General features: G+C 45.5%; 1 protein-coding gene across 2 annotated transcripts in view; it reads right to left on the reverse strand.

Moving 5' to 3' along the window:
* ARMH4 (armadillo-like helical domain containing 4) overlaps positions 1-17939 on the reverse strand; it is a 61523-nt gene that overhangs the window by 22322 nt on the left and 21262 nt on the right. For both annotated transcript variants that reach the window (XM_026053754.1, XM_026053755.1), the window contains one exon: positions 13479-13730. In XM_026053754.1, coding sequence (XP_025909539.1) covers positions 13479-13730 — 252 coding nt within the window. The remainder of the gene's footprint in view (positions 1-13478; positions 13731-17939) is intronic.

Here is a 17939-nt window from a genome sequence, read left to right on the forward strand (position 1 = left end):
CTGAGGTTATTCTAACAGCAGCTTGATCACGGTGTGATTTTAAAGGAAAAGACACAGAGAAGAACTGAATTAGGTGCAGATTTCCTGTTCTGAAAGGTCTGTAACTCTGGAGYTGACAGTGGCAGGGAAGGGGGCATAAACCCCAAATAATAAACTCCTTCAGAAAACCAAGCAGAAAACTTAATGACAAGGCCATAGCTTGACAAGGTCATAGCTTAACAAGGCCTAATTGACCAAAAAGGATGAAGTAGGCAATTCAAGACTCCAGCTTCTTCCCTCAGCAACCTAAGGACAGCTTTCAACATTTAGCTTGGGTCTAATCTGTAACTAGTTTTTCAGATGTTTTCTAAACCCGAGCCTGGCAGGTGCCCAGCCCTTCTCACAACACACACACTTAACAGCTTCTCAGTGACCACCTTCCCAGCTTGGTGTGACCCATTAACACGTTAACAGACCATTGCTACAGGTTCTCTCCACCTCCAYGGTTCCAGCACCAGGCAGGACCTCTCACCCCATGCTGACCAGCTGCGTTGAGTCCACCAGGCCAACCAAACAAGGGCTCAAGGGCAACTTGCCTCAAGGCACCACCAGCTGTGGGGCAATCGCTTCTCCCGAGACCCACAGATCCCTCTCAGATGGTGGGATGTGTTGGGTCCACGCACTTCATCGCACACAGCGACTCACCTGCATGTTGAGCAAACCCCAAGCTGAGAGATCTTTATTCAAGTTCTCCATGGGCAAGTCTGGCCCTGAGTCTGGAAGGTCTGTAGGACATTGTGGCACTGACAAGACAACACGATGCAAAAAAAAAGAAAAAGACAAGAGGAAGCAGCTGGAGGAGACATATGAAATATTTAAACACCTTTGCCAGGAGATTTATCTCCCAGCGTGGAGATAAATCTCAACATCACACACTAAAACTAATCAGTCCGAAGAAAGACAGACTATTTCATCARGCTCCAAGCAGGGGCCTGGCTCCTTATCTTCCAGCAGGTCTTGCAAATCCTGCAAACAAGTCAGCAAGCAAGCACTAATCTCTAAGTCAATGCTCATAGTCCTTTTTAAGAAGGGAACTGTTACCTAACAGCATATTCCAGATGAGTCCAAAGCCAAGGAAAGACTGTGAACCAGAAGTTTCTTTTGGCTGCTTCCAAAGTGTCGGAAGTCCCTTACTCAGCAGATCTCCGTGCCTGAATATTCTGCATTTTTTTTTKGTTTTAACAACAAAGATTCTGCACAAGGAAGTCCCTTCCCTTTCCACAGCATGGGCAACCTCCACGAGTCACATAGAGTCTATAATACTTTGTAGGTACAGAAAAACTAAAACCACCGAGTATTTCTGTAATTTAAGCCTAAGCATTAAAGATAAGCTACTGCCCAGTGATATGGTGAATCAGTTGATGSATTTAGCCACTTACTGATCAGCCTGAATAGACATTTGATCTATGGACTTCATGAACCATTGATTCAAACCAGTTTGTCATAACGTCATGATTTATAAATCTGTTCTGTAATTGAGAAATGCTATTCATCCACATTTATTTGCACGACCCTAAGGGACACAGGAGCTTAAGTTCCTTCTCTAAGTCAGTTTTCTAAGAGATAACAAACAGGTTCACCCAAGCTGAGACATGCAAAAATGTGTCTGATACACAATTCAGTATGAGCTGATAGACCAAAAACATTGGCAGCTTTGGGAATCCACAAGCATTTTTATGTGCTAAAGTAAATTTCCATTCCAGCATTGTGAGCAACAAAAAAAGATGCTGCAGAGCAGAGCAGAACAAACCTATCTGGTACCTTGCTGAAACACCATTACTTTGTATGCTGTTGCACCAGCTTTTCTGCACTGAGAACCAAAGATAAGACCCTGCCTGTGCTGCAGTGGGGAAATAATTCATCCTAAGAGCAACAGAATGGCAGGACAGATCAGATGGCATTAGAAAAAGTGCAGAGCCTTCAGCAGCGGGGAAGGAGAGGATGTGAATTTGCACTGATGTCTGTACCTAGCTGCACATTTCTGATCCTGGAGCTGAATTATTGACAGGGTCACTCTTCCGATTCCAGAATTAAAACATCTTATGCAGCACCTGGTGAATCTGAGAGTCACTACAGAGGTAACCATCCCGGGGAGAACCTTTACTTACCCAGTATTATTCCCCACTAGTCAGGGTACAGCAAACTGAGCTCACTTCTGGGGCTTCTGTCCTGTGAACACTGTCTATGGGGCTGTGGGGGGAAGCTTGCGCCAAAGGAAGGGGGCACAGGGATGCCAGCTCTGCATCAGTTCAGCCCCATAACCATCTCTGAAGGGGGATGCCTAAGAGCAGCATAAAAGCAGGACCAACACAGTGACACCTCCTTGGCTCTCTCTTCTGCCTCCACTAATTCACTGCTGATCCAGGGTCATATCTTTCCCATTTAACAGGTTTCAGTACATAGTTTTATCTCAACAGCAACCAATAATTTTGTTTATAAGCTAAATAATTACAGTGGGAGGTGAAGGAATTTCTTGTTAATAGTTTCTACTATTGCAGCAGCTGAAAGCCTGACATTCTCCTATGCTAGATGCTCTACAAACATGTAAAGAGAGAGAGCATCTGCCCCAAAGCACTTAAACGAATAAAACATTCTAAGAAGCACCATTATCTTCCCATGAATGGATTACAGGACTAAGGCACAGGAGGTGTAAGTGATTTGCTCAAGGTCATACAAGAAAGCAGCAGCACTAACAGTAATTAAACAGATGAGTGGACCAGGTTCCACATGCAGTCAGTTTAGGTCAGACCTGTCCAGCAGATAACTCTGACTGTGGCCAACAGCATCTGCTAAGGAAAAGCTTAAGAACATGGTAACCATAGAGCAAATTGCCCATTCACCCTTCTGGCACCCAGCGATTTGTGGCTTGGGGACCTGCTGAGCCAGATGCAGCGTTTCTGCACTTAGAAGACACAGATGGACTTTTCTTCTATGAACTTGCTCTACTCCAATTAAAAATCACACAAGCAAAGTGCTGGCACCCACAGGGTCCTCTTGCCAGCTGGGGAAGACAGGGGGAACCTCCTGCCCACCTGTGCTATTTAAATATAATTAATGTCACTGTTAGTAGGAATGCAGGGCCCCACAAGGACTGTCCCTTGGGCTCGTGGAGAGGACAGCTAGTGAGAACCCTGTCATGCTGRTGGGAACTGAGGCAGAAAGAGGGGAAGAGCTCGATCACGGCTGCTTAAGGAGCAGYCAGGAGCAGTTCTGATGCTGCTGCCGCCCTGTCCATCACACGGTGCGGCTGCGCAAACAGCAGATCGCTCTCAAGCTGAGCCCTGGGGCATCATCTGAATCTGGAAGCACGATGGGTCATGCTATAGAAACACCAGATCCACAAAATGATTCCTCTCTAGGTGGTTGTTGCTACCTAGCACTAGGAACCCCACTAATCCACACCCTCCCATTCATCTTCAGAGCTCACGTATTAGTGACTGAWACCCACACCCCAGGCCTGGCTACAGGAGATGTTTCTTGATCCCTTCCCTGGGTTAAATCCTTGACTTGCATGAACCACCAGAGCTCACGTGGAGTCAGTCTGCTGCTGCGTGCAGAGGGCTGGCCCCACCAGCACGTCCCCCCACAAAGAGATGCTTTTCACATCTTGGAGCCTTAAACCTGCAGCAAACTTAACTGCTGTGACTTCTGCTCTGAGCTTGTCAGGATCCTGAGTTCAAAGCTGGACATAAGAGGCCAGTGACACAGTGACAACATGAAGCAGAAGGGTCCTGGAGAAGGAAAATATCCTTTACTCACAGCATTCAACCATTTTTTTTCTAAATCAATAGCATATTATTTGCTCTTACTAATACTAACCTCCATAAACAGCACCTACAGAAACATGTTTCAGCTATAGACATACAATCTGAAGGCATTACTTAATTGAGGCTGTTTATACAGTTGAACACTATACTTGACCTTCTACTCAGCACGTCCTGCTACTGAAAAATAGAAAGAAACTGTATTTAAGTGGTTCTTACAGAAAATAATAATGCTCAAGAGGAAGGTATTTTCCTGACAGGATATTTAYACTGAATCCTATGTTATCATTTTCTTGAAGTGACTTATAGGCAAGTTATAAGGTAAACCAGAACTAAACAGGGCAAGGCTGCACCTCACAAAAGCTTKTGTAAAGGAAGAAACTTCTGCTTGGATTGAAAGGGCGGATGCCAAGATCGTTCCTCACTTCTGAAAGCAAAACACGTTCTAAAGTCTATGTTATGCGACAGGTAAAGGGAAGCAAAATCAGGTCAAATCAAGTCAAATCTAGGAAGAGGAAACAAACAAAAAAACATAGGGTCAAATGGTGCCAGGGAAGGGAAATACGAACTTGGACTGATCACTTCTAAACCAGGGCTCAGTATCTGGCTGCATCAAATCCCCTTCTAAACCAGCTCTGTCGACAGCATAAGTCTGATGCCCCGTCCATGCAAACCCGAACTATGCAAGTGCTTGAATGAGAAAGCCTGAGGAGCCAGAGGGAAGAGGTTAGGCAGAGGTGGGGAAAGTAGCCTAAAACCTGCAAAATACATAATAAATAATAAATAAAACTGCAAAAACTTGGAAGAGTTATTAGTCTCACTTCAGATTAATAAAGTTTCAAGCACAGATGGCACTGCCWGTATATTAAAAGAAATGATAGGCTACTGGGGAACAGCCCTGCCGAAACCCTTCATTACATCCCAGGCTTGGATGGGGCTGTGATTAGAGCTGTTCAAAAACAAGACAGAAAAAGAAARCAAAAGACTCAAGTAATGCCCAGCAGATAGACCCCTCTCTGTGACTAATGCTGATACCCAGCATTTCTGCAAAACAGCAGTTGCTTGAGGTTTGAGGTAATTATTTTACTGTCAGTCAGAATGGGAACAATTTACTTATTTCCAATACGTGTTTCTACCTCGCTCGCAGGCAGGCCAGGATTTATATGTTTATCAGGAGAGCATCCTTCCGGAACAGAACCTGGAGCTCCTTTAATCCTGAAGTGGTCTTAATTTGGACCATCACCAAATGGGAGCTGAGCTCCCATCAGTCAGCTGTGGTTCCCACTGATCAAACGGAGACAGAACGGATCTACATTSTAATTAGCAAGGAATATTTCCCAATCACCTTCTCAATAAAGTGCATTCTCTCTCCTTGCTATTAGCTGCAGTGAATTCTTTACCTTCATTTTTCACTTAATTCATCCTGCCAATATTTTAACCCAAAAGATGAGCCTCTGAGGCAATTCCCTAGCAGAAGAGAGGCAATTCAAATCCAGTGAGCCTTAGAAATCCCCGTTTCCTTTCTTTTTTTTGGAGGGCTTAAGTACCCTTCAACAAACAGATATTTTGCACTGATACACATTTCACTTCTGGAAAAGAAATGCAATTACTCCAACAAAAGGACAAGCCTCTTACATAGCAAAGCCACCTAGACCGGCACATAAAGCAAAATTAATAACTCTGACCTGGGGAAAGTCACCAGGCTCTCTGCATTCTTCAATTAAGCTAAGTGATTACTAAAAGCAAAGGGCAGAGGGGGCAGAAAACAACATCCCGTGGCTAAATGAAGCCAAGTTTTCTGGCATTTATAAACTGAAGGGTGGAGTAGGAGGCAAAGTGCACTGAAACGGGGTGCTCGCTGCAGCCAGGCAGTGAGAAAAGGCTGGATAGAGGTGATGCTTTGGCCAACCACCACCCATTGGAAGTGTCTCTTAGATGGCAGGTGGGACCCCTCGTACCACAACTGCCACCAGGAGGAATCTCCATTTCCAACGGATACGTGATTCCCATTGGATTTCACATCACCTTGGTCCAGGCTGATCCAAAAAGCACCAGAAACGCTGGGGGAAGACGGGGCCTCCCGCTCATGTTAGCCAATAACTGCAGCTTCTCCTCACCCCTGAGGGGATCCTGTTTCTTGTTGACAGGGGGAAGGAGAGCAGAGCCCAACCCTGCTCCTCTCAAAAGCAAACATCTCTAAATCACCCCCAGCATCTAAGGATTGGTAACAAATGGGCTTAGCTAATCTCCCTCTGACAGAGGTTTAACTGGACACACAAACCTCGTGGACACGCTGCTATTTCTAAGGAATGTATTTGAGGATACCAGAGTACTCCTGTTTCTCAAAATACTCTTCCAAAAATGACAGATTAAACCACCCASCTGAAATCTCCTGCTAGAGGTTTCTGTGAAGAAGGGGCCCTGCCGTCTTTGCCTACCTTATGATAAACTTCAAGCTCACACAGCTTTTTATCACAAGCGACAGCTTTAATTCCCAATAACTGTTTGCTTTTAGAGCCGAGCGTGATCAAACAAATCTCCAATCTATTTTACCCCTCACCGTTCCCCTCTCTTGGTCCCTATTTCTACTAYAGAGACCATAATTAAGGTGCTTCCAACACGAACACGGCTCCAGCCCCTGTTAGCAGCTCACACCTGGCAGCTCGTACGTGTGCCAAGACCCTTCRCGCTTCACGGCAGAGCAGATCCTGTCAACTTTTCACCTTTAAAATGCACCGGGCTAAGTCACAATGGCACTGGATGTAAAAATGGAACAAGGCAGAGGCAGGTCAGGCCCAGGGGGCCCCGACTCACCCGCCCTTCGCGTCTCTTTCAGGCCCTGTCATGGAGGCCGTCGCCATTACGTGCAGGGCTTCCCGCCTTGCTAGCCCATGGAGCGTCGTGCTGCAGAGCAGGTCCAAATGCTCCTTGTKTCATCTGTCCTTAGAGAGGAAGCAGAGATAAATCAAGCAGGAGAAAGAAATGATATTAAAGAGGCAAAGAAGACACATTCTCCAAAGCCCGTTAGGAGAAAAATTGGAGAAGARAAGAAAAATCAGGCTCCGGGGTGAATTGCTGTCTTTCAGGAGATGCTCTGWCGTTATAACAGCATATGTCACCACGAGCTGACAAAGAGGATCATTATTGCTTAGAGATATTTGGATGCAAAATTTCTTTGACAAGTCAAACCTGATTAAGTATTTGCCTGCCCTAGGATTAAGGCACAACCATGAACCATCTTAAAAGAGATTAAAAAACCCTTAAAACAGTTTTAAAAAAAGAAGACATTCCAAACCAAGTATGCATTCCTTATGGGGAACAGAAACTATTGATTTAGGCACAGATTGATTATATGAGCTTCATCACTGCTATGGAGAAGGGGAGATAATGAGGAACATATGGAACTGTATAAATTATTTAGAGTACCCAGAACGACAGGAAAAATGATCATCTGCCTTTCTGAGATTGCTCATTTGAGTTCGCAGTCACTTTGGAAGACAGACCTTGCATGGCCAATGTGCAACATTTTGTTTTGTGCAACAAAATCCATCAATTTATACCAAGCTAAGCTACAGAGGGCTGGATTCCTGCAGACAGCAGCTCTCAGCACATGCAGAGAAGGAAACCTCGCTGGCTCTGCTGCTGCTCCTGGCTCCTGCCAGCCACTCYTGCCTGGGGTCTCAGCAGTGCTTTTCCTTCTGCATTTTCCTTCTTTATGCATAGAAGATATGCTGAAAGTATCTAAGGTTTGCAGGCTTGTAATAATAAAATTGCTGTATTTAAAGTGACTTATGCAAGGCATCATTTAGAGGGAGAATTACAGGTACCCTAGTCCTTCCTGGGGCAACATCAGCAAGAGGAAAGAAACGCCCAGTCTCTAATTCTGCTCACATAGTTCAAAATCTCCACTCTGCCAAAGACTGTCTGGGTCACTTGGCCTCTCTGTGGTTTTGCTTGTCACCTGTAAAACATGGATAACCTTTCCAGGATAATTAGGAAGATAAATGTGTTAAAAAATATACGGCATTTTGGTGTTCCAGTAATGGGAGCTGTAAGAGCACCTAAAATAGACCTGTTCTGGACAACACTTAAAGAATCTACTCCTAAACTCTGAGCCTGTCTGAATCTGTCTTCCTAATGCTGGTTATTTGGGAGTATAAAAGCATTAATTCTAGCTTCCTGTAGAGAAAGGCATTTCAACTACGCAGCATCATCTACCGCTGCCTCACCTTCATTAAGCGAAGCGGTGTGTGCCATTACCACTCCAAACAACTCCGGGTGTCTCCCGTGTACGGAACAAACCACTGCATGCCCCGAAGCAGCAAAATTAAAGGCCCAGCAAATTGTCCTAGCCCTCCTGTTGCTACCTCACTGTGGATAGAAGTACACATAGAAGTCTTTTAGCCTGCAACTTGGAAGGTAGGCAAACACTAAGGCATTTACAAATTGCTTCAGGAGCATCTCCTTGCACTAGCATGAAGTTCTCACTTGAGTTCAGGTTATTTTGCTGCATCTCCACAGGTGCTCTGTGAAACAGGGATGGRATAGYGTGGCCACACAGTGGGAAAATGAAYACTRTGAAGACGTGAGAGAAAAGCACAGTCACAATAACCATCACTAAGACACAAGTAGAGGGTGCTGATCTTCACAGAGGTGTAACCAAGACWGCTCTCTTCAACATTCCTGAGGAATAACTAAAGGAGGACCTAGAAACATTCACCAAGCTCTAATTCACCTAAATCCAAGTGAGCTTGTTGTAACCCATGAACACTTGTTTTCACTTAAGCACACAAAAAAACCCTTTTAAATTCATACTCATAAAGTTGGGGTTTCCAGAACTTCTGATACTCCTCAGACAGTGAATGTTCACCTCCTACACACCCATAAGGTGCAACTGAAGAAACAAGAGAAGGAAGGTCAAAGTCACCCCTTACACAACCAGAGGGGTCCCAGGGTCCCACAGCATTGCCAATATTTCCTTCATTGGCCTCCTCTGAATATAAAGTCTTTGTGCAGAAAACCAAGCAGTGGGGTGTAAGTGTTGCTTCTGAAGGATCAATTTCTACTTTATAAAGATATAGATGATATCATCTTCTGCTTTACTTTTATCTAAATATTGCTGGTTAGGGAGCCTGCTGCTGCACTATAAAACTGACAGCATCATTATTGGTGCATATAAATAGCTTTTGCTCAGGAGATAATGCAGGACCAGGGGACTTTCTAGAACTGACATTTTTAATAATTCTGTTTTTGGTTTTTTTGTTTTTTTTTAATTGATTAGTAGAAAAATGCAAACTCTGCCTCTTGCTTTGTCAGATTGCTTGTTGACAGTTACCTGCTCTTTAGGGAATTTTAGAGTGTCAGACATCATGCTAAATAAACTCAATAATTGACCTGCTAATAGCTATCTAATACTTCTAGGCTTTTCTGCACAGTACATTTACAAGTTAAATTTCAAAATTTTGAAATATTTGCAAAGTGTTTTAAAGATGGAAAATGGCAACTATAAAAGTTAAGAAATATTTGCAAAGTGTTTTAAAGATGGAAAATGGCAACTATAAAAGTTAACTGTTTAAAAAACACCAAAGAAAGAAAAAAAAAAAAAAAAAAAAAAAAAAAANAAAAACCACAAGAAATAAACCCAGTTGCTTTCAGCACTTAACAGATTAGTGAGAGAAACAAACATGGGGGTGCAAAAATTGACTGCCACGCGTATGCAGTCATTTACTCCTACGGAAACAGCTTCAGCTGCTCCCCAGAGAGACCAGTCATTAATAGAGCAAACTGCAGTAACCTTGCAGGATCTGTTGCAATCTATTGAGCCAGGGAACTGCAAAGCAGAGTGTTCAGAGTCGCAGTGTCCAGGATGTGCTGCATTGCTGTATCTCCTCTGAGTGCCCTTATCTCGTGCTCCGGTGAGTAGATTCCCTGATCCCTCTCCAGGTGTCCCTTCCTCAGCTCCTCCTATGTSGTACCCCAGGTTAGGCAGGACAAATTCCCCCTCTAGACGGACCATAATTCACTGGCACAGGACAGAAAATCCTTCACATGTCACCACAGTTTTGGGAACGTTTCCCCATAGGGAAGACAKGTACAGAGGGCTGAGACAGGCAGCAGATCAGTGCCTTGATCCAGTTGCTCCCCCTCCCAGGGGCTGCAGCTAGGGACGTACAGTGGTTATGAAGCTATACCAAAATTAAAGGCAAGTTAATGTTAGCTTTAGAAGAAAAAGTGCTTAAAGGAAAAGGATTTCAAAGAACCAGCTCTAGGAAAAAAAAGCACTTAGAGGAAAAGGATTTCAAAGAGAAATAGTTTACCCATGGGTCCAGCAGATCTAAAGGTTTTACCAGTCCTTCATGCAGAGTTTGGTCCTCCCAGGCACTCCTGCACAACAATGTGGGCAGCTCTTTTGCCTTCTGGCAGGTTTGGGGGCATTTCTTTTATTTTTTTACAATTCATCTCCTGCTGAGGTGAGCTGTGCCTTTTTGCTCTGCCTTTGGGTGCTCCTACTAACCTACCCCATGAAGAAACTTGTAAGCAGGACCACATGCAGACACAGTAACTGGGGAGAAGAGAAGGAGTGCAGCACGGCAACAGCATCAGAGAAAAAATGTGCCCAGCACTGCCAGCCACCTCCTTGTTGATGCTATAGGCCTGTTAGCACCCCCTTTCACCCACTYGTTCCCAGCAAATGAAGCTTTGAAATACCCTGGGTTCAATTCCTTGCTTGGTCTGATTTCCTTAGCTTAGGCAAATCATTGGTTTTCTSTCTGTCTCCTCTGTCTAAAACATAATTTCCCTGCCTCTTAGGAACATCGTAGGCATAAACGCATGCTGGATGGAGAAGGAACCAATATCAAAAAGCCATTTAAGTCCTACACAGGAAAAAAAAAAAAAAAAAAGAATAATCATCCTGTTACATAAGCATTTACCTGGCAGAATGCAAAGTGTGAGTCACAAGCAGAGACATTGATCCTACTGCTTCCCTCCTTTCTCCCCTAGTCAAGTACTACAGTCATATTCACCTCCTGAAGATGAAGTCAGCTCAACCAATCCTCACTACTTCTCTCACTACTGCTCACATAGGCTGCAACAGCTTCAAAATAAAAGAAAATCCAAACTACTTGGATCTGGTGCCACACATAACCCAGCCACACATTGATGGAGGATGCAGAAATTCACRTGCATCCAGTCCCCTGGGTGCCTAGACTCAGCACTCTGCAGCTCAGCTAACTTGGCAGACTTCACAGGGGGCTCTTCCAATTTGTATGAGGATAAATAAATCACAAGTTAGTGAGAACTATCCCATCTTCTGCCACACAGTCAATTTATTACATGACAGAAATTTTTAGAAAGGCTATCCTTCCAAGGTCTAAGACAGAGGGAAGGTGATGGAGGGTGAAGGCTGCAAGATCAAGTAATATTAGATATCAGAAAAACAGCTGGGCCTGTTATGTTCAGCAGAAGCTCCCTGGAAGGATACTGCAGAGAACATCCTCGTGCAAGGCTCTGCACTGCAGCCAGGACTCCTTTATGAGCCCAAGTGCAAGCTACACCTTGTTTCACAGCCTGAGGCTACCTATTTTCTGTGCACATCCGCCACAGACACTCCGATCAGAGAGGCTTACTGCCCACCAGGAACAGCTTCAGCCTCTGGTCACTGCTTTTCTCACCTGCTCCTCACCAAGGCATCTCCTGTCCTGAGCCTTCTCCTCCAGCAGCGAATGCGCTAAGGATGGAAAAACTGCCACAAATCCCTTTTAGACCTGCATCAACTATGAACACAGCCCTGTCTGAGGCCTTCTGCAGAACAACCTCCTATGCGGAGCCAAACATCATGGCAACAGCCTGTGTCATGCGCAACCTCTTCAGCAGATACCAGAGAACCTTCAGACAGACTTACCACTGCTCACAGAGCCTGGCCTTGCACCCTGCTCTGATACAAGGTGCCTGTAAGAGCCCTCTATTGACCATAGCCAGATGACACTGCATCARCCATTCCGTTTTACTGGGTTAAACGTACTAAAAGCACTAAGAAGATATCAAGGTGTCTTCCTCCACACCCCACCATGTGGTACCTGATGCGTGGGGACCCACTTTGGAGTTTGCAAAACACTGTGTCCCTTGTACACATGGCAGCTTTGGAGGCAAAGCTCTGCAAAGTCCCAGGGCTGTATGGCCTGAAAGCAGGCAAAAGTTCTGGCTGGTTTGCAGCTTCATGCTCTGTTCCTACTAGTGCCATCAGCACTAGGCTAGTCCTGCCTTTTCTTCTGAGACACCACAAAGATCCTGCAACGACAAAATGAATAAGAACACAAAGCCATTGAAGTGACTTCCAGTATAATCCTACGTTTCTTATGCTCTTCTTCTACTGTCATGTACCTCTTTAATGTGGCTTGCCAAAACCAACTAGAAAGCCACTAAAGATTTAGAATTATTCTGCTCGCACACCGTTCCTGTCCAGCCTGATGGGATAAAAAGATATACAGAAGGGATGTGACACGTGAACCATCAAATACAATGTTTTTAAAGCAAAAGCTAATCAGCCAGGGAGGTATCAGACCTGATGCAAACTCAATCTGCCCTCAAAAAGCAACCCTCCCACAGAGTTCTTGAAATATGCTCTTTGATTCATTTCAAAGGAAACTAACAACACTAAAGCAGGCTGGAAACAGGATTACAAGGGGAGAACTGCCAGGTTATATCAGAATTAAACATCCATGGGAAAGTTTATATATACACACACACACACACACACACACACACACACAGCATAAAACAATGCAAGATGAAAATACAACATAAAAAAGAGTTTGGATGCTTCTTTCTTTGGCAGCTCCATCACAACAGCCCAGTCTCCAACAGTCCTATGCACAGATTTTCTGTACAGACTTGATTCAGCTCCCACAAATTCACCTGGAAGGGTCGAATGGTTTTTAACAGGACATGGCTTCAAATCTGAATATAATGGAAAAATGATCACAGCACCTTCCCCGAGTAGCTAAAGTGGTCAAATCCTTTTCTAAACTCTACCCTGTCATGCACCAATTTTGTCTTGGGTCAGATGGAAACACCACAACGCTGATGAGCTATTCCTAGGTGGAATAAACCAATATAGTCACAAAACATGGAGCAGAAGTTAACTTGGAATAAGCTGGATGAAGTTTTATATAGGCCTTACAGGCTTGTTCTGCTTGAATTAATGCCACCACCACAGAGTTCCATCCCTTGGACCATACACCCCTTACAAAAGGCCAGGAAAGTGGCCCTTACCAGAATGTCACCGAAGTAGCTAAGGGCCTGATTAGCAACTATCCCTCTTAATTTATCCTCATGAGATTTGTAGCCCCTATCAGGCAGAGGGAGCTGAAGTTTCCCTGGGCTTTTTACCTACCAAGTATTTGTGGTCCACTCTCAGAGCCAGCGAGCACTAAGCCCTGGGGATGAAGGAGCAGCTCCRGGGCACTCACAGAGACAGCATGTGCTGCACTCCAGCATCATGGGGATAAAGTCTGCTGGGGAGGCCTGGGTGTCCTTTGAAAAGGACCTGCTTAGCAAAAGAGCTTGAGAGCTAAACCCATGAGACCTCCAGGCACAATGGATTGCCCCATRTGGAGATGAAGAACATAAGACATGTCTTCTTTAAGCGTAATAGAGGAAGGAGCCTTCTCTTACCCAGCCCCTGGTTCTGCTGCTCCCACTCGATGGTATCGGGAACCTGGTAGGACACCCCAGCCAGCTGCGCCGCGGCGTTCTCCAGACCAGCCAGGGGCTCCTGGGAGGTCTCACCCGGCAGTGTGAAGCCTGGCAGCTCCGTGTCACCCTCCAGGCTTTCATCCATCGAGTCTATGTCCTTGTCCTCCTCGTCTTCCTCTTCCTCCTCCTCCTCTTCCTCCTCTTCTTCTTCCTCCTCTTCTTCCTCACCCTCTGACCAGGGAGACACAATAAAGCAACGTAAGGAAAGGTCTCACAAAACAGGAGGTTCTTACATCTCTGCCGGCGAGCATGGAGACAGCCACCCCTCCAGCACCCGTTTAGTGACAGCAGAGACACCCAAGGGGCTCATTGAGCAGCGTTCACCACCACCTGATGCCACCAGTAACAACAGAGTGCTGTCCTTAGCCAAACCCGTGAGCAGTGAGTACGAGCACACGTGTCCATATGTGTGTGCACATACATTGTACACGCACAACTACAGCACTCCTTGCTCAGCTGTTTCAGCTCCAGCAAACACTACTCCTGAGCTCTGAGGCAGCAACAGCTTTGTTCTGTTTTAATGGTTATTAGGCCTTTCAGAGCTCTGGAAAGGATGCTGCTTCCCAGCCCAATAAGAGTGACGTGGTCCCTCTTCCTCACGTTGCGTCTCACTTGGGGACGTGCTGCCAGACGAGCTCCTGTGTGTGGGAGAACAGTGATGATAGTAGCGATGCTCAGCAGGTATAAACTGTCACAAGTGGTTTATACCAGCCAAAGACATGACCAAAGAAGATTTAACTTGGGTTCGGGAAAGAAGGCAGCATGACCAACGCTTCACATGGCAGCAGATGGATGCGATGCTGGTGAAAAACCTGTGGATTCTCTATGAGACAGAATAATACCTGAAATAACATCACTCTGAAATTCTGGAGGTTATTTTTGCAAGCAAAAAAACCCCAAACGTGGTATTTATGCACTTTATTTAATTTACACAAAACTCTATCCAGCCATTTAAAAAACCCTTCCTCCTGATGTACCCAGCCCATCACTCTGGACCAGAGGATCTAGTTTAGCTGGGAAGGCCAAGACTGTGTTAAAAACAAAGATCTAGGCAAATCTATGCTGGTTTTGGTTTTTTTTCTGTTCCTTGCCAATAAGATGGGAGTAGATCAGGGAAGACACCTAAGAGGATGCAAACATCCTACCTATTGCAGATAAAGCAACCTTAGCAACTGCATGATTTTCCTTCTTATCTGCTGCTATCCTACTGTCTGTTTTGCTACATTTTTTTAATTCTAATTCAAGTATTTGCTTTGAAATGGTGCATTCTTTTCCAGCTCACCAGGCAAGGAAGTTCCCTTTGCCACCTTTCAGTTTTAGCCTGCACTTTTGTACAGAGGAGCTGCTGCAGGAGTTTAGCTGCAGGATCCTGCTGTACCTTATTCTTCAGTAGCTGGAAAGGGGTCATCAACCCTGCAAGCAACCACACTGCACAGAGCACCTAAGAGAGCTCACAGGAATACAGTTAGCCACTTAAATTCCCATTCTGCTTTGTTACTGTACCCATCCTTTCAAATCTATRTTAAGAACCTTCCCCATCAAATTGTGTTTGTGCAAAATAAGCAGCCTCTGTAAACCTGAGAATGGCACCTGGAGAGTGTGCACAGAAAGCCTGCAGAGAGGGGCTCCTCTCCCTCTGCTGGGAGCAAAAGCTTAAAAGCTGAAGTTTCTTAAACTTTAGGGGTAAAGATGACAAACAAAAATTGAGCAGCAACAGGACCTGAGCAGGTATTTTTCCCTAGATGCGCTAAGTGAAAAAGGAGACCAGAGAAAACAGAGATTAGCGTTTACATCTGCAAAAATCACATTTGGGACAAGGGGGTTTAGAAGCCTCTTGCAATTTCTGCAAGTCAACTCAAGAGAGCCCTGACAGGACCTTGTTTTGACCAAGGAGATGGCCAGGAGGTATCTCCAACCTCTGGGCATCACCCAGCCACACTCATCACCTTGGAAAACAGCCACATTGCATCAGTCATCGTGCAACTGAGGCCCAGCAGGCAGAAAACACACAAGGCAGCCCCCATGAGAGCAAAGGTGCTTCYTGACCCTCACATCTCTCAGCCCTCTGTGTTCACAGGGCTATCAGGAACATTTAACTCTGTCACCCCTCACACAAACAGCTCCTCTCGCTGCAGGATGCGGAGCGCAGGGCAGAGCACCACTTGGTGGAYGCAGCGAGGAAGTGGAGCTTCCAAAAATCCTCCGGCCCCGCAGCCTCGGATCCCCAGCCTGGAGCCCAGYAGAGCTGGGCTGCTTGTGACAAGTCCTGCTGGGAGCTGCCCTTTSCCTATAAGACCCTCAGGGTCACATCTCAGCTCACAGGGCTCTTTTATCCTCACGCACCCATTTCTAACCCTTAATTGCAAGGTGTAAAGGTGTAACGTGGCTMAGAATCATTATAGTTGGAAAAGAGCTTCAAGATCATCAAGTCCAASCCTAATAAAGATRTAAGCAGCATAAATTGCACCCCGCTACAGAAAYGAGTTCCACGTGCCACAAAGACACCAGCTTTTAACGGCTTAATGTAACTTTTTGATAGACATTCACTATGGAAGAGCATCAAGAATTAAGTCTGAGATAAAACAGCAATAAAGGCTTTCAACAGTTTTTGGGGGGCTTCCCAGCTTTATTAACAGTCACCAGAAACTGCAACGGCTGAGTCCTAGTGTGGGGCTCAGGACTGATCCATCAGTAATGCTGCTGCATCCACAGCTTGGGATTTGCTGGTTCAGCAAAGCAGAAGACAGCCCCTGCTTGCCTCAAAAGGTTTTTTTTTTTCCTAAAAAAAATGGATGTATTTCTAATAACCTTTGGGACAAAATGGAGAGAAGCGAGGGGCTCCCAGGGCCAGTTCTGCCTCCTGCCAATTCCAAAAGGCACCAGTCCCTCTGCTCAGGCCAGAGCTGGGGGCAGCAGAGATGTGGCCTKCAAGAACCTGCTACAGACCAACCCAAAAAGGAGCCATGGAGAGTTCTCCCAGCACAGGGCCCTGGAACAGGCTGGAACTAAACCCACTGTTCTCCTAATCCAGCTGAAGTCAATGGAGTTACAGAGGAGTGGGAAACTTGGCCCTCTGGTTTCAGTTAGAGACCTTGACTATAGAAGGGTATCTATTTTTAGACATTTTTCCATTTATATTTAGTACCATTTTTACTCCTTAGAAGAATTAAGAAACCTTCATTTATCAAGTTTGAAGCAGAAGAGAGATTCCCTGCCAAAGTCTGAGCTGTAAGAACCTTTCACTAGGAGGTAAAAGATTTATTTATAGCCAAAGTCAATTCAAACTGTAGGAAAACACCCAACAACCTGAAAATGGTTACACATTTCTGGAGTTGGCACCAAATTTAAGAGATAGTGAGTCTATGCAGCAATGCAAAACATTGTTATGCTTCAGRAGGGTCTCCTGAGTGGTGATTTTTCATTAACACTTAGCACTGTAGGACATGAAGTGCATTATGCCCAGGTCTGTCTACTGGAGAGCCCAGAAYTGGATGGAGCCCTCCAGCTGGCAGCTGGTGCTTGGGGCTACTCCTCCACAGCAGCAGGACACTGTTGAGCTTCATAAGGTCCACCCTTTTCTCCAGCATGTCAAGATCTCATGGAATGGCARCACAGCCTGTGCTGCAGCAGAAGCCTCAGACTTGGGCAATTAGTTGATGTGTTCTCTAAATGAATCTTCTTCACCAAAGATCAGGCATCTTCCACATCTTCCCTCCGATCTCACAGGTTTGGGTTTCTTGAAGGCCAGGCCTTGCCATAAAGGCAGAGGCAAAGCCAGCACTGAGTACCTTGGTCTTTTTGGTGTTATTGTCCCAAGRGTTCAGGTAGTAGCAGGCCCACATTTTCCCTAAGCATCTTTTTGAAGGTCATGTACTTACAGAAACCTCTCCTATTGCCTTCCACAACACCAGCTGGGCTTTAGCTCTTCTCAAGCCATCCCCACCTGCTCAGGCAGYGTCTCTATATTCCTCTTTGTCCCTCCTTCCACCCTGTCTGCATGATGTGCCAAGGAAGGACAGGAGGAAGACAGAGCTCAGGGCCACCCGCACTCTGCTCTGAGGCATGTGGGACATCAACTGAAAGGCAGCATCCTAAGTGCTGGCTAAAGCACAGCAGGGAACACAGGGTCTGCTGTGGCATGTGCAGCAGCCCCACAGACACTTARCCCATCTCTTAAAAGCAAATCACAGTGCTGTTGCTTTGGGCTGTGCTGTGGTCAGAGYTACTGCTCTTACCCCTATTTAGGATCTCGTTGCAGCACAGAGCAAGGTCCCCTTGTCAGGTGTTAAATCACAGCACAGACAAAAATCAGGTGGCAACCCTGGCTGGAACAAGCTACAGGAACAGTCAAGCATCTTTAGGTTGTGCCTCACCACAGCT

Source organism: Nothoprocta perdicaria, unplaced genomic scaffold (genome assembly GCF_003342845.1).
Source record: "Nothoprocta perdicaria isolate Ctin4 unplaced genomic scaffold, notPer1 scaffold_118, whole genome shotgun sequence".
NCBI classification, from domain to species: domain Eukaryota; kingdom Metazoa; phylum Chordata; class Aves; order Tinamiformes; family Tinamidae; genus Nothoprocta; species Nothoprocta perdicaria.